At 40.1% G+C, this 25,193-nt stretch overlaps 1 protein-coding gene and 2 long non-coding RNA genes across 3 annotated transcripts in view; 1 reads left to right on the forward strand and 2 right to left on the reverse strand.

Moving 5' to 3' along the window:
* Positions 1-7,182: 7,182 nt before the first annotated feature.
* On the reverse strand, positions 7,183-19,201 carry LOC135418080 (uncharacterized). The gene is made up of 3 exons (XR_010432306.1): positions 18,703-19,201; positions 14,249-15,336; positions 7,183-11,626 (listed from the first exon to the last, which is right to left on the reverse strand). It is a non-coding gene; the product is annotated as an uncharacterized LOC135418080 (long non-coding RNA).
* On the forward strand, positions 15,900-20,367 carry LOC135418081 (uncharacterized). The gene is made up of 2 exons (XR_010432307.1): positions 15,900-16,633; positions 16,729-20,367. It is a non-coding gene; the product is annotated as an uncharacterized LOC135418081 (long non-coding RNA).
* The window catches only part of BTAF1 (B-TFIID TATA-box binding protein associated factor 1), a 43,155-nt gene continuing 37,702 nt past the window's right edge, over positions 19,741-25,193 (reverse strand). The window contains exons 32-38 of the mRNA XM_064662963.1: positions 24,917-25,047; positions 24,356-24,475; positions 23,435-23,587; positions 22,643-22,854; positions 22,333-22,492; positions 21,576-21,746; positions 19,741-21,336 (exon numbers count right to left, since the gene is read on the reverse strand). Coding sequence (XP_064519033.1) covers positions 21,190-21,336; positions 21,576-21,746; positions 22,333-22,492; positions 22,643-22,854; positions 23,435-23,587; positions 24,356-24,475; positions 24,917-25,047 — 1,094 coding nt within the window. The 3' untranslated portion in view covers positions 19,741-21,189. The remainder of the gene's footprint in view (positions 21,337-21,575; positions 21,747-22,332; positions 22,493-22,642; positions 22,855-23,434; positions 23,588-24,355; positions 24,476-24,916; positions 25,048-25,193) is intronic.

Consider the following 25,193-nt stretch of genomic DNA (forward strand, 5'->3'; position numbering starts at 1 on the left):
AAATTACAGGCTGACTTCATATATGTGTTCCACTTGAACAGAAACTGAGTAGGATTACATCAGAAATTAAATGCCCTTTGGAAACTACGAAAAGCTGATGAGGTTACCTGTGCTAAGTATTGTGAAAGCTCCTTAGTGTGCAGAGCCCTGTGGCTTTTGTTACTCTAATTTATCCTGATATTACCTGGTACAATATCTCATACATGAACTTGATTTCGAACTGGTAGTGAATAATTATAACTTTCAGGAGAATGGTCTACTGGCTGCTCTTCCAGGAGAAGTGCTTTTACAAGACAATGATCTGTAATACGAATTCCAGTAGTGAATGAATGGATGAGAAGTTGTAGGCTTCTCATCACTTCAGAGTTGAATTTGAGAAGGGAGTTCTTATGAACACCTTCCAGTTAATGAGTGTTAAGTTGCTAATTGTAGCCTTTCACTGTACGATGTTCCAAGTCCATCCGGACAAAAATCAGTCTGGGTTTACCCCCTCTTCAGTTACAGAGAACAATTGTTCCTGTGGACCTTCTAATCCCCAATCCTTCCCTTACTGATAAAGTAAGCCATACCTCTTGCAAGGTACACTGAAAATGACAATCTCCCTTCTCCAGCTGATAAAAGCATTTAACTCTGCTTGCATTAAAGGTTGCAGTAACCTAATTTAAACCAATGCACTTAAGTACGAAGGGCTGCCCGGCCTTTTTTTGCCTCTGGTTTGTATGTGTTATTTTGGCAAACTTAAACTGAACTAAAATAGCTACCTGTATGACTCTTGAAGCTTTGTATTAAGCTTATTTAGACATGCTTCTAAGCTAAGCATTTTTGCATTCAAGACACCAAAGCAACATGTCCCTCCTCACACAGACCTGCAGAAAAATCCAGAGCTTAGCTCTTAAAAGCCATAATCTGCTTTCCTCTGTTTAGCAAAAGATAAACAGCAGGAGCACACGGGGAGAATTACTACATTCTCTCCTAGGGATGAACCAAGGAATGAGTTTTAAAACACGCAACCTATGCAACCTGCTTTCATAAAAGTGTTAAGAGCTATTTGAAAACCCCTATGCCACACAGTTCTATTTGGAACACATGACAAAGTTGCATGCACCAGCTGCACATGCAGATGACGGCTGTTCAAATGAATTTTCTCTCTCTCCCCAGGGGCAAGCAAGTTTTTGCAGTTTATCTTGAGGTGACAAACTGTACCTACAGCAGTTAGAGAAGGAAACATGATAAAGGTCCCCAGATATCCCCCTTTTCCTGTTTTTGAAGGAGAAATAAACCGTAAGCAAGTATGAAGTCATATGGCAGGCCCTTGGCAGTAGTTAGGACAGAATTCCTGCTATTTTCCCCAGAGCACAGTAACTTCTCAATGTGTCTGTGCCTACCATCCATTGAGTGCCATGGTAGGCACCTGGGGCTAAATCAGTAAGATCAAGTAGCCATTTACTACTTCTGGGAGCTTGACTGATATTTATTTGCTACCAGCTTCCTAAAATCCCCTTTGAACTGCTGCCTGGCATTGCTTGGACCTGTGTTTTTGTGAACAGAAATGTATAAAACTGCTTTTGTCCTAATACTTCTCAATTGTTCAATAACCTAAGATCTACTTAGGTTCTCAGGGTATTCCCCTGTAGTTTTTTTCACCTGCAGGCCTAAACACATAAAGCACTTGCGAACATATTTATCAGCCCATGTTTCACATACAGGAGAACAGTGTATTTCTCCTTCTCTATCCAATAGCCTGAGTGGTCAAAACACTTGGGGATATTTTTATTTTTTGCTATTTTCTTTTTCACAATTTCCTGCACTCTGGAGCAAGAAGTTAACCTTTTTGTTCGTGGTTGTAGCAACTACTCTTAACTATTTGATGACACATACTTTGATCACTACCAAGTGAAGAAAAATGGTCTCTGGAACAGCATAAACATGACCACTAAGGTAAATAATCAAAATGGTTGTTAATGAAGTTACATGTAACTACATTGTGCCCTCTGATACACCTTCTTGACTTGCTTGCCAGCTTCCACATGTACCCATTGAAATAAAAGTCTGAAAGAGAGAGAGGATTGATACAATTCATATGCAAAATAATTCTGTAAAATACTGCCAAAAACCATGGCAAAGATACAAATCATGATCTCATCTCATCTGGTCTCCAAGATCTTTGCTTTCAAAGTTACAAAAAGGCCTCTAATCTCACTGTCAGACTACAGAACGTGGGCAGTGTCAAATAACAAACGTGAAATTCTAAGAGATGGACAAAATCTTGTTCATGACATACCTAATTCCTCCAGCTGTGCCTGGTGCATATTGTTGGAGTCAGAGCCCACATCGCAGACTCACAGCATACACACATGTGCCAGAAATGTCCTGCTGAGCATTCTGCCTCTGCCTTTCTTGCTTTGGACTAGACCTGCATGCTGTCACTTGTAAATTGTCACCAGTTTATGAATGAGTGACAAGCAATGGTAATATTTCTTTGCTCCTCTCAAAGAGCACCAAAATAATACTGGGATGTTAGTAAGATGATGTTGCACAATGAGAAGGATTTTACCTAAAGAGATTATCTGTAGGGAGTAAAGTTCAGTGTAGTCACAACTTACTCTAGAAGGCAATTAGATTCCCGGTTAAAAGACATGACACATATTCTAGTTTGTGGGTGACTGGCTGTTGGTTTCTCTTCCCCATTATCACTACCTGTTGTAGAATTTGTCACAGCTCAGAGCTGGACAGTTTTACTTCTTACAGTCACATCCCTTTATCTGCAACCATGAACGAAGAAAACCAAAAGCATTTCCCCCCTTAAGATTTGCTACAAATATTAAAAATGTAAATATATTTTAACAACACCAACCAACATTTTACCTCTGTATAACAAGCTCATTATATGCTGAACACATTAATGTGGAATCACTTTCTAACAAAAATGGAATGTAATATCAAAGCCCAAAAGAATACATAAAATATAAGGGAATAGAATATTGTTCTAAGTAATTTGAAAACAGAATTCTACCTTACAGCTGTCAGTGGGACTCCACCAGAAAATGTTTCAAGCCTGCTCATGGCTTTTTAACTTACTTAATTGAACCTAACAACCTGCAAGTGTGAGCTAGCAAGGGTCAGGTGAGAAGGAATGGGGAAAGTTTTAGTCCATTTTATCTCTATTTTAATTAATGTTTTATCTAGAAAAATTTCAGTCACTCTGACAGAAATAAGCAGGAGAATTTGATACTCATTATATCAGGAGCTCAGAAATAGGACAGAAACCAGAACCAAGGGCTCCTCCCTCCCAAGGGAGTGTCCAAGCCTTTTAATTAGTAAGTCATTTCTATGCTCCCACCCTCTTAGTCCAGAGAATTCATTTTATATAGAAGTGAAATAACAGAAAGCAAAAGCCCTCCTCCAGTCACAGGCAGCATAACCCGAGGTATCGCTACTGTCATGAGCGTGAAATGCTCTCTGTGATAACACACCCTGAAAAGCAACTAAATAAGCCAATGCTAAAGCACCCTGAGTATTTCTGCATCACATTATTTACTTACAGGTGCCTAATGCAAGGACATGGATTATGCTCTGGCCACCACAAACAAAACACTTAGACACAGTGATGCTCAAATTCAGCAACATCAACACAACTTTGTGGATTCAGCTTTGGTTTTCTTTTCCTCAGTTGAGATTTTTTATATGCTGAAATGTTTACACTAGGTGCTTAGGTTGTTCTAGTCAAAGATTCCAAGTATTGACACTAGAGCATAGCAGAAAACATATACTTCAGCAAGCACTGAAAAAAAAGACCTGCCACAGAGAGGAAAAGGACATTAAAGTCTTGAAGTGCTGTAGAATTCTATGAGGCAAAAAAACCCAACAAAACAAGCAATAATGCAGCCACCCCACCCCAATCCTAAAAAGGATAAAAAAGCAAATCCAGAGATAGAGTGTTTTAGCACTTTTCTGTAAAGAGAGTTTAGAGGTAGAGAAGTACCATGTAATTAAAGCCATGTAATGAAAGCACTACGCTCAGAGCACACAGGATATAAACATGAGAATCTGTAATGGTGTCTTGCTAATGTTTTATTCTGGAAAAATCTGTAAGATACCAGGAAACTTATTGCTGGAATTCCTTCAGTAATACTGCTTCAATCACTGCCCTGAAAAAAGTTTAGTATAGACTATATAGCCAGAAGGCCAGAAAAAAACCTGGTCATGAGGAGATATGACTTACTGAGTGTGGAAATTTCTACACGATTATATAACCCAGTAACTCCTGTAGTTAACTCACTGCTGTGTAATGGCTGCTGACAGCTAATCCTCAGTGAAGCCAGGGGTTGTGTGAGACAAAGGAAAACAAATGCTAAAATATCTGATATCCTCCGCATTTGTCAAACTATTCACGCACAATGTATTTAAAAAACCCACTAAATCTTAAATTTACATCCATCCTATGAGTCTGAGCTCCACTCAGCAGAGCTTATAGAGTGTACAGTAAGTGTATAACATAAGAGGAAAAGCAGCAAACTGTGGGGGAGGATGAATCTCTTCTGCAGTTTAACTTTGTATTAGCACAGTGTCTCAGATGTGCAAAAGGACTGTTCATACAAAAGTTCAGTGTGCCTTTCACAGAGCAACTGCAGCCCTGTGCTGAAGATGCCTGCCACTGCTCTAAAGTAGGATAACAACATCTGTTTGGAAAAGGATGTTAAGGAACATAATTTCTGTCTTGTGTTTGATTTCTTATTTCTGAATGACATGGGAGGGCAGATAGGTGACAATGGCCTTTCCACTGAGGAGCGATGCCAAAATAGGACAACACTACGTGACATTCTCCTTTTGGTCTTTCAAGTACCATTCAAACTCACGCTCTCCTAACCTAGTTTGAGTAGAATTTAAAATTATATTTATAGCAGCTTTTCCACTCTGGAAAGTGCCTTTACTTGCAGAAAGGATGTTCTCTGGTAATTAAGTTGTGTATTATAAGCTGCAGTATTGCCTCTGAGCAAAACAGTTTGGGTTAAACCTGCCTGCTTTTGATCCCAATTCCCTAATTATTATGGATCAACTTCTTCACTTTTGTTTCCATCAAGTGTGAAGAGTTCATGGGGATTGGTTGTATCAGTTCTTTTCACAGAGGAATTAAGCTGCATTCAAAATGCTGCAGGAGGTAACGTAGAGTCAGCAAGTAGCAGTGCCCTTCTATCAGAGAGTCCTCTTAAATCATGCTCTGAAGGAGGGATGTAACAGAAATAGCATTAGCCTGAAGTGAACACTTCATATCAAATACTCAAACTGAATCTTTGCCCAATTCCCGAGCCAATTCTAAATACACTATCGGATTAGAAATTCGGTTGTCATCTGTTTTGTGATTCTAGCAGAAATAGGACTGTGAGAACAACTCATTGGCCCCAGGAAATGGAGTCAGTGTGCTGTGGAGTCAGCTGCAATATGCAAGTTCTGAAAACTTGATTTTCTCAGCTTCCTAAAGCTCAGGCTGTACAGCTGAGCCAGAACCCATGTGACTGTGAGTCTGCCCAGCTCCTGCTAAAATGAGTTCTCCCTGGCTATCTCCAGCACACATACTGTTCCCACAGACTGAGCCTGTCATCACCAGCTGTGCCACCTGCTTGGAGTCCTGGGGCCCTTCTGCAACTCCTATTACCGAGCCATTTACTTGTAATAGCCTCATCTTGGCAGTGGGACAAGGCAGTCAGCAAAGATGCTGCTTCTCTCTGGATCTGAAGAACATGATATCCCTTCTGAGGCTTTTGAAGGTGCTGATACCACCTCTCTGTCAGTTCCACCTCTCCCCACCAGCACAGCCCCAGACATGCTGTAGACCCTTATACATACCTCTCCTTAGATCATCCTCACTCTTAATTATGAGCAGAAGCTTGAAGTGCACAGCTGAGGAAAGGAGAGAGCAATACCACACTGTGCTGTCTGATGTAACCCACAGAGCTATAAGTTCACATTTATTCTATAGAAGCCAGGAAAACCTGTCATAAACTGAACCCCACTTCTTGCTGTTTTGCTTGGATATACTTGGGCTGCACCTGGGAACAGCTGTGGATTTTCTGACAGAGATTAGCTACAGCTGACAGAGCTCCCCAGCTACTTGTAGCTTTTCCAGGTGCTTGGAGGAAGAGCTGAAGATATGGTGGGAGGGTGGTGTCCAGGGTGCTCATTTATCCAGACCACTTCTGATGTGAAGTTGCCTTCTGTAGTTACAGACAACTGAAAGGCCCAGGCAGTACTGCAGGAGCTTAGGAGTTTCCTAAGCCCATGATCTTTGTCATTCCATGTCCCATTTCAGAGACTTGACAGTCTCAAATGCGTAGGCAGGAGGCATAGGAAATCTGATTTTGGCAACTGTGGAACAACTCTCCCCATAGGAGAATGGTGCTGGAATATGTCTGAAGTTCCAGGAGATGAAAAATTGTTTGATGTGTGTGTACAGCAGTGATCCATGATCTGGAAAACCTAGCACTGACCAAGATTCTTCTTATAAAAAGGGCTTGTGTCCCAAAACCTCAGTGGAATAGGCAATGATGGTTTTGAAAACAGGAAAGAGTTAAATATATATTTAATGATATAATAAGTAAGTTTACATTATACAGTTGGCTGTAAAAAGCACAGCTTCACAGGAAAAGCTGCTTTTGCCATTCTCCCATTTTGAACTGGGCCAGGCTGGACAGTCTGCTCTTCAAGGGAAGGATGTGGTTAAAAAGGAAAAGAAAGGCCTGCACTGTAAGGCAGTACTGACTCCCTATTATAGGTTCATTCTTCCACAGCCAAGGTGGAAGTGGCAGATGGCCTGCAGACATTTCCTAGTACAAGAGAATACAGGAAAAAAAGATACAATGCATCACTGCCCAGAGAAAAGAGAAACTCCCTCACTCGTATAGGTTATGGTGCAGTAAAGTGAAGGATCCATTTTTTTAAAAAAATCAGGATAAAGAATAGCAGTTTTAAATACATTTCCCTTACCTACAAATGTCCCAAACACTCCTTCCTCTCCCTCAAGATGAATCTGCTATATCTTCTCCACACATCCCTGAACAATATTTATCTCATGTATAGCATGGAGCTGATGTAGCTTCATGTTCTAGTTCAAAGAAGCTTACACATTTCTTTCCCAAACCTGCTGCAAAAGCAATTCCATTTCTAATATATCTTTTGGTTCTTTTTAGGCTCTGCAAAACTTCTGAACTTCGTGGAACAAGCACCCAACTATGTAAAAGTTTGTGTAAAATTTTTGCCAGTTGGGTAGGTTGAGCTTTTATGCAACCAAGCTAACAAGTCCCAGCTGTAGGAATGCATATTACTTGGCCTCTCAGAGTAAACCATCGCGTGTTTATTCCCATCAAGTTATCTGTCCAATGCATAAATGATAGACCTTCTCAGGATGGTAGTTAAAGCAGATTTGCTGTCTGTGCTGACAGAGCAAAGCAGGCTACCACTTTTCTACCACAAGAGAGTAAAGCAGAAAGGTTAAATTTGGAGGAAGACTCCTGGGAGCCAACATCCGAACAGCTATAGGAGCCAGAAATTCCCCAGTCAGCAATGCACTTCTAAACACAAGCCTGACTGACTGGAATAACTTATGTGCTTAAAATTACATGCACACTGAAGTAATTGCCAAACTGGGGCCAGCAGCTATATCTGACATGGTGAGCCGAAACATTCCCGACCCCAGTATGTACCAGTGTTTCTGCTGATGAACCTGCACAAAGACCTGTGCCATTAATATGTAACTGAAGCCCTTGACTGAAAGGCTATGAAGGACCTACTGCTAAACATTAAACTAGACATTTGTTCACCTGGACAAAGATCATATGGGTGCATGTGCAGCACATCAAAGCCTGATGTAGCCGGTAAAGACAAATGAGCTGGCTGGCAGTCCTTTCAGATTTTCTGGACAGCTGTGTGTGTGCTTTCAGAACATACTCTCATGACACCCAGGACAAGCAGATTCCAAATTCAACTCCTGAATGAGGACATGAACCTCAGACTGAAGGGAATTCCTCTGGTTTGTTATCTGTTGAGCTTTTCATCTGCGTTTGCTTCCAGCTGATGTAACGACACCTCATCAAAATGATTTCTAAGAATATCATAGCATTGCTCAGAGTGCCTGCCACATAATTCAGGGCTAAGCACCACAGCAAGGGGATTAGCCCTTCGTTTCCATTCATGGCCCTTGGAAGAAAGAGTTCATTTCAGAATAAAATCTAATATCTGCCCCTTTTCAAATCCAGTGGGTAGCTGAAAATTCAGGGCTGGCAAATCAAGCAGACAGACTGCAGGCAGAGAGATTGCACACAGAGTCAGGATGTTCCCTGGCATGATCCTATTTATGAACAGCAAACATGAATTCCTCCTTCTGTCAGCAGAGGAGAAATACATGAAACAGGGACAATGTCCGAGGTCACAGCTGCAAATGCCTTTGAAGGTGAAATTGTTGGTGTGGAAAACCTTTACTACTGCCTTAATCAAATTTCACTGTAGGGCCAAACTAAAAAAATAAAAAAGGATGCAATTAAAAATTAAAGTCCAAAACTGTTCCTGAAAACTCCTACTCAGCTGCTCCATAACCTTGAAGCTGTCTGAACTATCTGGCTCACTAAGTTGCCTAAAGCTGCCTTTGCACAGACTCAGAACTGCCTGTCCTGGCAAAGCAGAGCAGGTCACTGAAATAGTGTCTGCCTGAACAGCACCAAAATCCAAAGAGCAAGTGCCCTTGTAGGCCTGTGTTGCACACTTTCATTTCACACCAGCAAGCCTCCATCTTTTCTCATGGTTCATAAGAACTTCAGTTACACTGACATGTTAATAAAGAAAGAAAAAAATAGTTAGATGACTGCAAGGACACACAGGTGTGAATTTCAAGTGACATTCCCACATGCTAAAGAAGGACAAGATCTCAGGACTGCTGCTGTCCACGCCATTTCCTCTGAGCTACTCCTGGTGAAGTTGCATTGCCAAGTATGAAAGCATTAACTGCACTTAACACTGAGCAGGTTCAGAATTCCCCAGTCACCTAACAGGTATCCAGGAGCCTATAAAGATGCACCTGATTACTGGATTTATGAGATATTACCTGCACTTATATGCACTGTAGGCACGTGAATGATGAGCTGGCCTGGAGGATGAGGAGGTCTAGTGACCTCGTGCTTTTTCTCAAAAAATTGCCGTTACTGGGAATGCGTTTTAGTGAACTAGAAGGTGAATTAGAATCATCCACCTTGATGATATCAACAGACTATCTAAACCTGGACCACTACCATGAGAGAAATATTTTCTTTGGTTCTGAAAGACAGTCACAAATCTTCTGAGGGCAAACACACAGACCACAACTTCTGTGTTTCGTTTGTGGAATAATTAGTGATACCACCTCTGTTAAAAGCTCCTTGTAAAGGAGAAGTGGGGTGAAGCAAACTGTATATACTACTGCAATACTTAAATGTGCCCTTCTATGATTACATCAGTCAGTCTATTTGTTAAAATAATTTTATTGGGACTTTCTTTAGCTTTTAAAACAAAAAAAAATTAAAGGCCAGAGTAACTGCAACAGTGACTGTCTTTCCAGGTGCTCCTCATCACAGCCTGGCACCAAATCAGCCAGAAGAAGTTTCTTACTGCACTTATTTTCCATGCCTGTGCCATCAGGGCTGACTTAATCTAATCAGTGCAAGTTCACTTGCTGTGTCTTCTGCTGCTGATCATGGTTGAGAGGTTTTTACTCTCCGGACACTTAATCCTATGTCTCTGTCAGAGTTCCACCTATCTCAGCTCTTCATCTATCTAATTATTACAGAATGCAGTCTGACTGTGTAAAAGAGCCAAGTTGGAAAAAAAAAAATTAATGAAGTAGATCAACTGGTAGAACTGACATGACAAGAACTTCTGGAGAAAAAAAGGTTATAAAATGTAGTTAGACCAAGCATCTCTTAAGCAACTTAATTTAGCCCCTCTCACTGTGCCCCAAGACCAACTGCTCTTTGGAGGAACAACAGCCTTTTTGTGGCAGGGTTTGTATGTTGCCTGGCCCTTTATGCTGACAGGAGTCTCAGGTGATAAAAAATAATTTTAAAAAAAATGAAAGAAGGTATGCAAAATCTTCATAATTCTTCAAAGCCTATTTTCATTTGTTTGTTTTACAGCCTGAATATTACCACACTGTCAAGCTCGTCTCCCTCAAGACACTTGATGGTGAAATTTTGCAACTAATCATGAGTGTCTACTTAGGAAAAGGAGTTTTTTTAATTTTTACTAAACCTCTCCTGGGCTTTAGGTGCTATTGAGGCATACAGGTATCAATAAAGCTAATTTGATTTTCAGCCAAATGCAATTTAACCACTCATAATCCAGTTCTTTCAGAGTCCGCCACAACAGTGTAAGCATCTATAATGTTTGCAAAAATTTCCAGTCTTCTTTTTTCCAAGAGAATACTGATCAGCAGATAGGAAAGAACAGTAAAAATTGCCCCTTCTCAGGCCATGCTATGACTTCCCATTCAAAGCCAGTGTCACTTATTGTCTTTGAAAGTATTTATATTTCATCACTCTCTAAAGCCTCAAAGCAAAGCAGAGCTTTGTTAGGCCTGGCATTACATAAGGCAGAGGGAGAGAGAGCTTTTGTCCTGAAGTGTTTTCAGTCTAAGTAGGAAAAACAAAAAGAGCATGTAAAAGGAACAGAAGGAAATAAATGACTTGTCTGAGATCATACAGCCAGTCAGGAATGCAGTGGTCTTGCCTGTAATACTCAATAAAGTCAGTCCTTTTTTCAAAAGAAAAATATAATTAATGTGATAACCTGTTTCTGTCCCATCTCCACTGTAGAAAACCTATATTGCTGTCATATAATTTCAGCGCTTGACAACTACAAGGATTTAAGGAGCTTTAATTGCTGGTTCTTTCCCACTGTGCAAAAACTGAAGTTGAAAGTCTGATCCCTGTTTGGGGGGATACCCTGTTGGGTAGAGAGGCTATGATCATTTTACATTTAACTGGCTCCCTACCCCCAGCACTGGATTTTATTAGGTCAGTGTTTCAAAGACATGGCTATGATGTCCAGTAGGGATATGGCAGCGTTCAAACAAACCTTGTACTCAGAAGAGCACAATACAAGAGGCTTCTTCTCAGAAATATCCCATTACATACACTCATTTTCAACTGAGACTGAATTAGTCAAAGCCTATTCAATGTACTTACATTAACGCTACAAACTCCTTTGGATTGCAAATCAGATTGGCAGAAGCAGGAAGAAAAGGTTTGTTCAGACATTAGGAACAATTCAAGCATCCAAGCTCACAACAGTTATGACTCAATCAGGCTTGATTTCTGGCAGATTAAAATGTGTTGTTTGTACCTAATAAAGCATTAATAATAGCATTGCCTTTGTCTGCCTCTTGCACCCCACCGCTGCTGAAGCTGTAGGAGACAATCCCCCCCACCCCTGACACTCACAGAGACTTCACCTTCAGCTTGCTGCTCATGGGAGATTTTCTGGAGGGGCAAGGCTGGGCTCAGTGATGCAGAAGACTCTTCAGGGAGCTCCCAGCTTGCCAAGTCCCAGGGTCAGCATGGTGAGACAGTTTCTATTCTTCAAGTTGTTCTGATCCAACCACTCTTCTCTAGAAATGATAACAAAATGGTGTTCTCATTAATGCATTTGATGAATCACATTATAAAGGGTGCAACTCTGACCCTTGCATTAACCTTTTTGTTTTGCTTTATTCTTGGAAGAAGAGCTAACAAGGCTGATTTCCTCACACTGTAAGAATGCATTATCATTCCTTTGGCCCACTGAGTAGGATGCTGTCATCTTTTTGAAACAACAGTGAAAAGAAGCGTAATGGAAGTTTGTGTGATGTGATGTAATTTGGGGGAAACAAACTCCCTTCTCTTTGTTTTGTTTCTGCATCCACTACACAGTCAAGAGAATGTTTTTCAAGCAACTGTAGGTAAGTAGCAATTACAGTACCGTGACTTTTTATGCACTTTAGCCAAAGGAAGTTTTGCTTTAACATGCATAAAATGAGTGATGCAGAGACACAATTATAGTCCCTTCCATTGAGAAGCACACAAAATGCCAGACTACAGTGAGTAGCCTGATATCCTTGCACACTCTCCCACTCTTTGCTCCCTATGATACTTCAATTTGTGTTGCTTTGTGGCAACTGGTGTTCTCACCACTGGAGAGACCTGCCCTCCATTCCCCAGCAATACAGGGAGCTGACTTTTGTACCATCTATCACTGCATAAAACTACATCACCTTACCACAACTCCTCCTGGGACATAAAGCATTAGACTTTGTAGCTTCTAAAGTTTTACTTTAACAGTATCCACCTACTTCATCTTTTTTCCCCCTACTTACAATTCAGAAACTCAGGCGGCCAGAACGCCCCATTTACGCAATGCAGAATGTCTCCAGCAGTAACACAGCACAAATGGACTCCTTTGGAAAACATAATTGCTGGGTTGGAGTTTTCAATACATTTCTGAAAACATAATCTCTTATAATTTGAGTCCTGACTATGCTACCACCTACTAACACATAGAAAGACTCGCTGTAGTGGAACTGCTCTTTAGTCTCACCGTGATTAACACCTGACACAGGAGATGTAAATTCCCTAGCAGCTGTGAGCTAGGATTAGAACAACGTTGAGGTTTTTGTGAGTTTGAGTTGGATTTTTTCTTCCAGTGATGAGGAAAACCAAAAAGCCATAAGAAACATGGGAGGCAATATTTTTTCCTGTTTTCTCTTTCTCTCTTCCCATTTCTCAAACACAAGAGATTTTTTTTTTTTTCCTTTCAGAATTTCCTTTGGAAATTTTAAATGCTGATGGGGAAATTTGTGCAATGAGTTTCGGAGAAATCTCCTTTCCCGTGCTTCGTGTACTCTGCCAAATTTATACTTCCTTAACTACCTACATCACTAGGTATTTCCTAAAATACAAGTCACAGATCATGAAACATTGGCTGTAGGTCTGGCTGATTATGTGATCCTGAAACCTTTTTGCAACTTAGTAACTAACCTGGATAAATATGTGAAAATACCTTCTTTCTTGACATTATATTTCCAAGCAGGCAATGGCAATTCCACAAGAGTTTTTATCAATCGTATGTGGGAAGCAAGGAGGTAGGACTCAGCATTACCAGCTCCCAAATATTTAGGAGAATGTTTCTTGCTCCTCTCTCCTTGTCCCCAGTAGAATCAACAAGTTTACATGAGATCATTGAATTTCCTGCTATAATTCTAGCCCTCATATGGCCATATAAAAGTTGGAAATCATTATACCTACATTTCTGTTATTTTGTGAACTGCTTTAGTTTAAAACTAATGTCTGATTCTGGTGGAGGTATGGGATGAGGTACCTGGAAATAGCAAAACATTTTGTCTGTGCTGTAAAAAACCTTGTATAGACTACAAAACATTATTCTAGGGGAAATCCTAAGGTATTGAGTTGTTCTAGACACAGACAGATCTTGATGATTCAGATGCTTTGAATTTCTATGAGTGCTGATATACAAAAGTTAATGAAATACAAATCAAGTATGCATCTGAAGTCTTTCAGTATGCAGGAGGTTTGCCATTCTGTCCTCAGCTTCAAAAACTCCTTATTAGCAGCTGGTCCAATCTTTTAATGAGTCTGTAACATCATTTAACTCTGAAGCCACATGCTGTTCAGATTGCTTTTCCTATTTTAATGTGAATTAAATTAGGGTTTAACTTTTACTCATCTCCCAACTTTCTCAGCTGTGAATAATCCTCACAGCTCAGTGACTTGCCTGGTATTTGTTACCTGGGACATGCTGCTAAATTGCTACTACCTGTCCTAACAAGCCCTCTGACTGGGCCAGCTGACAAATGTCTAAAAACAAAATGAAAGGGGAAACAAATTCTCCTAAGCTTAATTGGGTGGTGTGAAAAACGGGTTACCTCATCAGCCTTTGTAATTTTCAGGGATTAATTAAAGGATAATGTTTGCTGCAGAGGAGTTTATGAGGCAATAAATAGCTTTTGCGGCTGATTAAATGCCAAAGCAAAGCTGATAAAGGCATCTAATAATTGCAAAAGTCATTTAGTACTTTGAATACATCTCTGCCACGGGTGCAAGCCTTACTCTGTGACAGATCAGCAGCAGACTGACGAAATGCAGAGGAACCCCCCTTGCCTCTGGACACCCTGAATGGGTAAACAGATAAATCTGCAAAGTGTGCAACTCAGCCCCAAATCCAGGCTGATCCTCACCTGGCAGGAATCCAACAAGATGCAGATGACTCTGGTGATTTTGCTGCTCTGCAAACACTCCAGCAGCACAAAGCTGCCTCCCCGGGCCCGGCATCCCCGTCTCGGCTCCACAGCCCTCAGGCCTCGCCCGCCTTGTGCTGGGCTCTGAGGTGTGGGGCAGTTTTGGGGCTGGCAAACCCGGGTGGGGGGTGAAAAGGGGAGAGGGAAGTTTCGAGGCTGGGTCACACAGGGTGCTGGTGACCATCGGGGGGACCTCAGAGGCGGTGGGGACTGTGATGGATCCCACACCATGGCCACCCCTGGGAGCTGGCGCGGTTGCTGGTACAGCCTCACAGGCACTGAGGGTCTGTCCGTCCGTCCCTGCCCCCTGTGTGAGTGAAGTGGGGACAGAGTGAGTGTGAACCCCCAGTCCTGAGGAGCAGGGAGGGACTCGTGGCTCTGAGGCCTTTTCTTCTATTAATTTTAATTTTTTTTTATTATGAGTGTGAGGGATGGCGAGGGCATGAAGGCAGGGAAGGGTTATGCTGGATATTTGGAAGAGGTTCTTTGCACAGAGGGTGGTTGGGCACTGGAACAGGCTCCCCAGGGAAGCAGTCAAACCTGACAGAGTTCCTTCTTGAACTCTGTTTGGACAATGCTCTCAGGCACATGTTGGGATTCTTGGGCTGTCCTGTGCAGGCCAGGAGTTGGACTTCAATGATCCATATCGGTCCCTTCCAACTCAGGATATTCCATGGTTTTATGGTTCTATGAAGGCAGCACTGGCTGCTGCATCCTCACAGCCAGAGTTGGGCCTTGGAGCTCTTGTGTAAGGGTTGTAGTTTCTCTCTAGGTTTCTGTGCAGGTGCAACAAGCTGTTCGTAGGGTGTTTGTAGCCATCTGCCACTTCAGCTTATTTGGACCTCGATACCGGCTGGCTTGTTTTCTCCTTCGGGGTGGCACAGCAGGCTCCTGTGTTGGTGGTTGGAGCTACTTTACCTGCTCGAGTGGGAAGAGGAGCAGCACACAAGAGGCTCCCAGGGGTCAGGCTTTCTAATCTCTTCCACAGCAGTACTGTGGTGGCTTCGGCAGCTGCGACCACATCTATACTGGAGGCAAAAATACTGCACAGTGGGAAACCAGGAGAAATAAACCAAACTGAGCCAGGGAAAATGGGCTGATGGCAAGTGCATTCCATGTCCCTCCCTCCTCCTTCATTTTCCCTGGCCCTACACAGCCCATGTAAACTATCATGGGGTTTTGTGTTTTTTCACTCTTCTTGCTTTGTTTGCTGCCTTGCTCTTCAGCTGATAAATAATAGGCACAGCCAACGGGTGATGCAACTTGTAACTGCGAGAACACACAGTTCTGCATTTTATAAACAATAATTAACTACTGCTGACTGCGCCGGCCGTGAGAAGCCTGAAATGCTGATCACATCTTGCAGCTCTCACCAGGGCAGCAAAGAAAGCAGAAGTGTCAACTTTGAATTCTGCCAGGTTGTCCTTTCCAGCTTGCAAATGAACTGATAATTTAACTGATACGATGCCTAAGTGAGTGAGCATTAAATTAGTTGTAAACAAAGACAAACTCTGGTGGGCCAGCACTGACTGTTGGTTTTGTTAGTGAGCATGATTCCTTCCTCTGCCACCTCTTGAAAACACATTCTCTTGAATATGAGTATGGGCTATATTTTGACTTTATGCCCAGAAATTAACTTTGCCCATGTTTATATAGGTATCCAAAGCATCCAAATGAACAGGAAATAGCACCTCAGTACTTTTAGTTTAGTTGATGATACTGTTGTGGTTTGTGAGTGATGATATTTGCAAAATAGAAGCATGAAGATTGAACAGTTGCAAATGTCCCAGAAGTGTTTTATAATTGGGACTGTGTGGACACGTGGGCAGCGTGGAGAAATGGATCAGCATACAGTGCAGCATTTTCCTAAAGCCACACTTGTGTTGGTAGCGCAGAGTCAAAAGTCAATTTTGCTCCTAAGTGAGGTGGCTCTGATTCAGAAGAAAGGCAGGAATCAGCGTGTCATCTTCTGGTAGTAGATGTCTTTTTAATGTCTTCCTTCTCTGGCTACAGCAGAGATCGTGACAAATTGAACTGACTTTTTTCAAGTCCTGTTCTTGCAAAGCAATTAGATTTTAACATCTGCATTAGCTCTTCCCTTGGCTTACCGTTCCAGATTTCTACTTGAAGTCTTTATTTCTCAGATACTAGGCTGTGATTGATAATTAAATCGTTGCGAGTGCAGTATGAGTCATGTGAAACAGGGTCAGAATACATAAATTGTATCTGGAGAGCACAACATTTACTCAAAGAGAACTAACACAGAAACAGCAGCAAAAAGCCCATTGCAGTTAACCACACAATTCACTTGCTCCCAGTATACTGGTAAGTATTCCTGGTTTCTCAATGGAGTACCTCAGCATCCAGCCTGCATAAACTGTGAAATGTAATTACCCTGACATATGGGAAATCTCCGGCAGGCACAGACTTGGCATGGACAGCACAGCATCACCCCGCAAAGGCCCCTGGAACTGGAGTGTATTGGAGACACGGCCAGCATTGTTCCAAAAGCTCAGCTATTTCTGAGCCTCTGACTGAACAGCAGAGTAGTTCAATTTGCTGTGTCCCTGGAACAGCCTTTTGGCAGGATGCAGTGTATCCTTCCTTTCTCCCCATTCCTGCAGCTTTTGCACCTGAGTCAGAATTTATGGGTTTGAAGTTTCTGCTCTCTGGACTGACTCCTTTTCCTCATCTGAAAAGGGAAATTGAGCAGTAAATGTTTTCCTTTAGTTTGTGGAATTTTCCTCTTATAACCTGGCAAATCCTGGTTTGAATTTTATGTTAAAGGAAAATACTGCAGGTCATCATCTGTAACTGTTTCTTGATTACTTGGTAAATTAATAACAGACACGCAACTCCAAGTTAGCTTACCCACATGACTGAGCTAAGAAAATAGAACAAGTGTTGAATGTGTGACTTTAAGATTTGGGGGAGGGATAGATAACCTAAGAAATTTCCTAAATTCATGTGTGCTGATTTGTGCAAATGCAGTGCCAGCTGGATACAACTTGAGATGTACAGTTGCAAGTTTGGATCCCAGCGTTTACAAGAAGTTCATAAAAACGTCTTAACCTTAGCAAAGGACAGCTATTAAAGAGCTCTTCTCTTGTCTTCTTGCATATTTACTGCAGCACTTCTCTGCCTGGATTAAAGAAAAAACTGCAGCTTCCAAGCTTTTGATTACAAAGTAACTTAGCACAAGTCAGTTATTGCTGTGGTCCTCAAAAGCTTTAAAGCTTGCCATGTACCAAAGCTCTATTTAACACTGCACACCTAATGAGAGTTAACACTGTATTATTATTCATCATTTGTAAGCAAGTTAATAAAATCTTTGATATGTGAATATGTTTTCATCTTAGAAGTTTTCCACAGTTCCTAACATGGCTTAAGTTGCCCTATTTTCACTTGAATTAAGGCTTAATCAGAAAGATGTGCTCTTTGCCTTACAACCTTACCCTGCCTTACTGTGAGATGGTGGTAAAGTTGGGGATACCGCTAATGGTAAAAATAAGCATTTGCCTTTAAGTCTGGCAATTTTAAGGTAAAATTTAAGCTTTGTAGAGACAGTACAAAGGACTAAAGCAAAATATTCAACTTGAACTAATTAGAGTTACTAAATCACTGTCTATGTATACCTTGGATATTAAGTGTAATTTTGGTTTCTCTAAGCTTGGAAAAAACCTCCAAAAGCATTAGGAAGCAGGATTTAAAAAACAAACAAAACAAAAACACATGAACCTAGAAACCTGCAATAGCCATAACATTTGCAGAAAGCAAGGCAGTTTCCTGCTTAAATGAATTCCGAAGATAACATACATGGAGACAGACTTGCCAGACTGAATTCTTAGTTAAGCTAAGTACAACGGGCATTGCAGAAGTTGTGTTTATGCTGGCTTGGTGCATGTTTGCAGAAGGCAGCTCTTCGTTTAGCTTTAAGCAGAATTTCAAGCAGTCCTAAAACTTGGTTGGAAAGCACCATTATGTGTACAGTTGTTTCAAAGTAGTTCTTCCAGCCCAGCATGTGCTCATCAGTAAGAGGTACTTAGTTTTCTCAGGTTAGCAAGCTTTGACTTGGGAACTACATTAATTTGAAGGTCTGGCTTTGGTGACTATTGGTGCTTGTTTGATGCTAAATTATGAGATAGACTAGTTTAATTCTGTACAAATTACACACACTGCATCAAGCCTTGGGTATGAGGCACTGGAAAAGGTTGCCCAGAGATGTTGTGGATGCCCCGTCCCTCGGAGTGTTCAAGGCCAGGTTAGGTGGGGCTCTGAGCAACCTGGTCTGACAGAAAGTGTCCCTGCCCATGGCAGGGGAGTTGGAACAAGATGGCCTTTAAAATTCCTTCCAACCCAAAGCATTCTATAACTCTATGTGCAGTTCTACTCACAGTTCATGGGCTTTTTCAGGCCTCCAGCCGGTCAAGACTTAGGCTATGTCTTCATTATATCTGCATTCTATGTCTGCAGTAGGGGCAGAGCTGGAGAGCAATATGGTTGGTGCTGAGACCTTGACACCTCTGAAGTTTTTATTTCAGCCTAGAAATAAAAAAACACCTTTTCTATTCCAGCCCAGACCCTGGTCTGGTCCAGTTGAATACCCAATAAACAGGATGACTGCAGCTAGAGGCATTCCAAGAGCTATTTCTTGCTTGAGTTTTGCTGTAAATGAATCCAGTTTTGTGCACTGAGAACACTGCATAAACAAGCCAATCATGACAAATGGTCTGCTGGCTTGGAAAGCATAGAAGAGCTCTTCGTTAAATATTAAAGTAACTAAAAACAATGTTTTATATCCTCAGTGCAGTGTTCCTGCTGGTTTCCATTTTCAAAGTGTTAATTCACAGAACCCTTAAGGTCAGTCAGTACATATAATAATCTTGAAACAGTTATTCTACGTTCTGCTCCCCCCTTTCTCCAGGTGCACAAGTCTTTTTGATGTCATATCCAAGAGAGCCATCACTAAAATTATTATGGTTGCATAGCAACCTCAATGTGATAAATAACTGGTTTAAGACAGTCTTTACCTGTGTATTTCTTTTCCAGCAGGAGCCGAACAGTTTCCTACCACTGAACTCTTATGAACAAAACTCTTGAAGAAAAACATATGCAGTGTTTTATGACTAAAGAGGTTTCTTTATTCAAATATCTTGTTATTTCTAGGCACTGTCACCAAATTACTGCACCAAGTTATCTTCAAGTATGCAGTATTCCAGCATTGTAACTTCTCTGCAAACAGAACACCAAGCCCTATCTTGTCTTCCCTGCTTGGATCATCAGTTAAAAGCACAACAGAAATATTCTAAGTATGAAGGTAGAAATGAACTAATACTAGTAATCCAGCTGTAATTTCCAAAAGCATTATTTTTTTTAATATAGCCAGCTAAGTCTTCTCTACAGAAACAAAACTAAACATGGACAAAACCAAGTTATATATTCCCAGTTTATTTTATTTTTGTGGAATGCTAATTTAGTTACAATCTGGCAGTTCATAACTACTGAAATGTGACATTAATTCATATCCAATGTTGCAGAACTGTCTTGATTTATATAGTTTTAAAACAATCTTATTTTACAATAGTTGAGGTCTCTGGTGGTTTTTAAGCTCTGATGCTTAAGCACACAGCAAGCTACAAACCTTAGGTTTTATATTTATACATATATTCTATGTATTCAGACAACTGCTGTAAGTTATCTATAATTTAATATTTATAAAAAGTGCATATACTGGTACATATGCACATCTAGAAACACACTTTTACTACTGCCTCCCTTTTATAAAAAGCTGCACATCATACAGCCATATTTATCTCACTTACTGCTATTAAAGTCCTTTACTATCTTTGTTACACAATTTCAACTATCCATTACCTCAAACTGAATGTAGGTATTTCTATATATATTTTTTCTCCTAAAGAAAAAAGTCCTCCCTATTCCTTTAAGAAGCTTTAAATCATGCATCAGTTTAGTAAACAGTCACTTTAGCATGGATTTTAGAATCCTAGACAGTGTAAAATCTACTTCTGGAAAACGTCTGTCTGTATATTTAATTTCTTCTTTTACTTACAAAAAATATATAGGATTGAAACATACTGAATACATGCATCTCTCAAAGTGGCTATATTCTAGCCTTATAGATAAATTAAAAAAGTACACCCTTGCTAACAGGATGCAAACATGGCCTCAAATAGGCCACTACCTGTATTTAATAGAGCTCATTACATTAAAAAGTTCAAGTGAGCTGTTCTCTCAAGATGGTGTCAAAAGACTGAATAGCATGATATATTTATATTCAATGTACAAAAGGTGAGTGCACAGGCCTAGTGCCATTTAATTATTCAATACTTCCAAGGCTTCTAGGCTTTGCCTCTGGTGATACAAGTCCTGAAATGATCCAAATGTAAGTTAAAGTTGCAAATTGCTTTAATACACCATAAAAGCAAGTTGCGTTTAAAAGAAAAATGTACACTGAAAAACCTGAAGTACTCAATGAAACAACTGTACAAAACTATTATAGATACAGAAAGAAATAATGGACTTAACTTCAAAACACAAGTAACACTTGTTAACAAATGTAAAAACCTGCTTTGTTTTAATTCTTCTACCAAGTAAGAATTTGCAGCTGTTCAGAACAAGTAAAATTCAAACCACCTCACAATGTGTACATTTAAAGTTCTTTTATACAGTGCAAACGTTTAAGACAGAATAACTTCCCAGTGAAACAGGTGACACTACTTGGTGCCACTCTTCTAAAGATTCCTCTTTCAATAAGTCTATTTACACATTAAGCTAAAGGTTCACTCTATATGCTTTGAAGTTTGCTGAATATCAGCAGAAAAATGTGAACTAGCAGCAGTTGTATTACAAATATGTGATGGTTACTTTAACGAATGCATAAAGTTTTCAAGACTGTATTCAGTGTCATACTGCTCTTGATCCCAAAGTTCTCCAAGGTTTTCGAGTACTGATTTCATTGATGCTTTCCCAGAAGAGGTAGAGGTATCTGCTTTTTCAGTTTTCCCATCCTTTGCAAAAGAAAAAAAAAATACAGTTAATATACAGAATAAGGTTTTCAGGACTAAAAAATTCTTCAAGTCTGTGATTCTTTTGGGGAAATATCACTTCCTCCTGTTTTTCAGAGAGCTGTCTACTGTTCATCAGTCCAACTTAAAGCATTCATGTGATTAAATTTTACATTTCAAAGCAAAGCTTTTCCTTAAGCTTACTCTATTTTTGGTAGGTATTTGTAAAAATGTTTCTTTACCTTGTCAAGAGTGAACAGATCAAGAAGCTGCTCTGTTCCCATGCTCTGTAAGCTTGCATTTTCTTGGCTGATCACTGTATTTGCAATATTCATTTTGAACTTTTGAAGACCCATGATCTTCTCCTCCAGAGTTCCCCGGGTTATCAGGCGATACACATTAACAACACGTTTCTGAAAGAAAAGCACACACTTAGCTATAAAGTATCATCTTAGGTATTTAGGAGAGCATAAGCGTTCAGTGTTCATCATGGACAGTCTAGAAGCAGTTTGGCTTGGAGTTACCCTTCAGCAACTGTACTCAGTAAGTCTGACAAATGCTAGATGAAAACAATATGCCAGTGTATAGCAGAGGCATTTTCAACTGCATCTGTACTTTGGAAGACTTCACTGCTTTTTACAGCTGTACAGGAAGATTAACAGCAGTCATTCTTTCTCTGTTCAAGCATCAGAGAAGGACAACCCTGTGGGGCTTCCCTTCAGTTCCTTGCCTCAGTCATATCTCTTCCTCTACTCAAGGGTGATTCTTTCCTGGCCTCTCCTCAGCAGCTCAGGAAGTATAGAGAAGGTACCATACCAATTTGGAGACGGAATAAGAAAGTACACACTTCAGCATCTGGCATATTTGCAAGAAATCAGCATGAACGGAAGCTTGGTGGAAACCCACAGATGTCACTTTTTATACGCTACAATCTATCGTACCCAAATTCAAGTTCAGCAAGAAAAAACCCACACTTATGGGAAATGAAGAGGTTTTCACCTGCCCAATGCGATGTGCCCGATCCATGGCTTGCAGGTCTCTCATTGGGTTCCAGTCATGTTCCACAAATACTACTGTATCAGCCCCTGTTAAGTTAAGTCCCAAGCCACCAACATGAGTGGTGAGCAAAAGAACATCTATAGATGGGTCATTATTAAACCTGCATACAAGAAAAAGTTAAGTATGGTTAAGTTTCATTTAAATAAAGGATGTATGAGCTTTAACTGCTTTGAGGTAGACAAAAGAACAATTAAGCACCATACAGTTCATTGCAGTTGGCCCCATATGGTTATGAGGGGATAACACGTACCGTGAAACAATGGAATGCCTCTGACCAGCAGGTATGCTGCCATCTAGTCGTAAGTAAGTGACTGAAGGTAACTGAGGTCTGAGAAGGTCATGCTCCACTATATCCAGCATACTTTTAAGTTGGCAGAAGATAAGTACTCTGTGCTGGGCCACAACAGCTTCTGTACCGCTTTCTGAAGATCCACCATTCCCCAAACCACAATCTAGCAGCAGCTTAAAATAACAGAGCATTGAAGTGTATCATCAGAATGGCAGTAGATCTCATGTAAGTATTGACATTCATGGACTATCAAAAGTAAAAATGAGAGAAACTACAGAAGGAAGCCTGTGACAGTCACTTAAATGACAAAAGGCAAAGTCTGGTTTCAGTGTCAAACTATGAAAAAAATTAAGCACTGCCAGAAAAGTAATTTTCTTCATTTAGCTTTACTTACAGTAGAATTTAAGTAATACAATTTAACTTTATCAAGGTAATAGTGTCCTGTATAATACACGAGTATATATGACAAATTTTTCAGCAACCAAAAAGACAGAAATAAAACAAAATAAAAGGTTTCCAATACGGCAGCAAAAATTACATAAACATTATCACCTTGAAGTAAGATTGTGCTCCCCCTTCCTCCTTGAATTATCAGGAAAAATATACCTGGAATATCCTTGTACTCTTTTCCATTTGCTACTTAATTTTATTAAGAAGAGTTTTCATACCGATAAAATCCTAAATAAAACCTTCTAAGTTATAACATCAGCAGACATTTAGAAAATTTAAAGGCACAACCACATGTCTACTTACTTGTTTTAAAGCAGATAGTTTAGGTGCATGTTGGATATCTCGAAGGGATGAATTCTGAGCTGCAAGTTGCTCTGTAATTCTTTTATATTCCGGATGTTGGGTTGTTAGCACTAAGGCTGGATGGTTGCATAGCTTCCGTAAGTATTGCAATGCCTTTAATTGTTTAGGAAGTGAAGGTCAAAGAAATGGTTAGCAAGAATGCAGATTCAGAAAAAGGATGAACAAAATTGACTATAAGTACAGAGGCCACTCAGCCACATTTCACAATGTAGATCTTATGGTGTATTTTCATGAAAATAAAGTTGGACATTTACATTAATAAAACCTGTATTTCCAATTGTATCCAATAACTGTTACATGCATAGTAATCTTGGTCCCTGTTGCAGGAGAAGTGCAAAGACTAATATCTCCCACACTTTCATCTGAGTGTGCAATAGAGGAGGCGGGTCTGGGAGCAGTGCAGAGCCTTTGAGAATTGTTGTTTCCAGTTAGCCAAGACTTAATCTGCAATTCTGTAAGATCACAAACCTTCATAAATTCAGATCTAATCTTAAGGAAATTTTTTGTCCGTGTTTTAGAATCTTAACATTATAGTATACCAGTTGATGAAGTCCAAAGTACTTCTCCTTTGTTTTGAGGTTTTGCTCTTTCAGTAATCAGTTTTTACAAGATCCACAAAACAGCTGAACACCAGTTGAGCAGATCACATTAAAAATACAAGACAGGGTTATGCTTCTTAAAACAAACCCATAATTTAAAACAACAGCTATTCATCACAATCCAGGCATAAATATTCTACTTAGATCATATAGCCATAAATGTTTCAGTTCAGTATTTTCATTTTAATTTATTAAACCCATAAAAATACAGTTATCAAGAGTGTATGTGATAGGAAATAAAAATTACTAAAGCAATCTGTACCTGAAATACATGACCTGTAGCTTTAAGCTTTGGTTTTTCAGTCTCTTCATTCAGTGAAGAAACGGTTTCATCAATATCACATTTGGCACGAGACTTGGCAAAATCTTCATAAAGCTGAACCTGCAGATGAGGCCCCAGACAAGAAAATGAATGTGTTTTCCCCCAACAGAAAATGAACAGTCCTATTCAGAGTTTAGTTCCAAGTTAAAATTCTGAATTATCATACATTAAGAAAGCTATTTCATACGCAACACAACATAACCATTAATAATGGAATCTCCTGTCGTTTGTTTTCTTTCAGCCTGGAAAGTATTATTTAAAGACAGCCTGCATATGCCTAGATGTTGTTCCTGAACAAATGCCAGAAATTAAACTGAAGAAATACTCTATTACATCTAGGCTAAAATTAGTTTTTAAGCACATACCAGAAAACCCTTTTAGTGCTGTGGTCCTAGAGAATGTCAGAGCTGACATCAGACTGATACAAGAATATAGAAGTGGTTCCTTTGTGGTCTTAACTGTATTGAAAAAACTAAACTTTCAGCCACTTTTTAAGCATACCTGTAGAGGACTGAGAATACAGTAATAATCTTGAATAATTTTGGGTGGGAGGTCTTGCAGCACATCCTCTTTCATTCTCCTTAGCAGGAATGGCAGAACTTGGCGGTGCAGTGCTTCCATTGCAAGAACCCCTAGTGAGGGCAACAGAAGCTGTATTTTTGAAGAAAAAAGATTTTCAAAACATTCAGCTCCCCCCCAGTCTCTGATGTTGGAACTGACCACACTTTCTTTTCAGTAACAGTTCTCATTTAAAAGGCTAAACAAAATACCAAAGATT

Source organism: Pseudopipra pipra, chromosome 8, assembly GCF_036250125.1.
Source record: "Pseudopipra pipra isolate bDixPip1 chromosome 8, bDixPip1.hap1, whole genome shotgun sequence".
Classification (NCBI taxonomy): domain Eukaryota; kingdom Metazoa; phylum Chordata; class Aves; order Passeriformes; family Pipridae; genus Pseudopipra; species Pseudopipra pipra.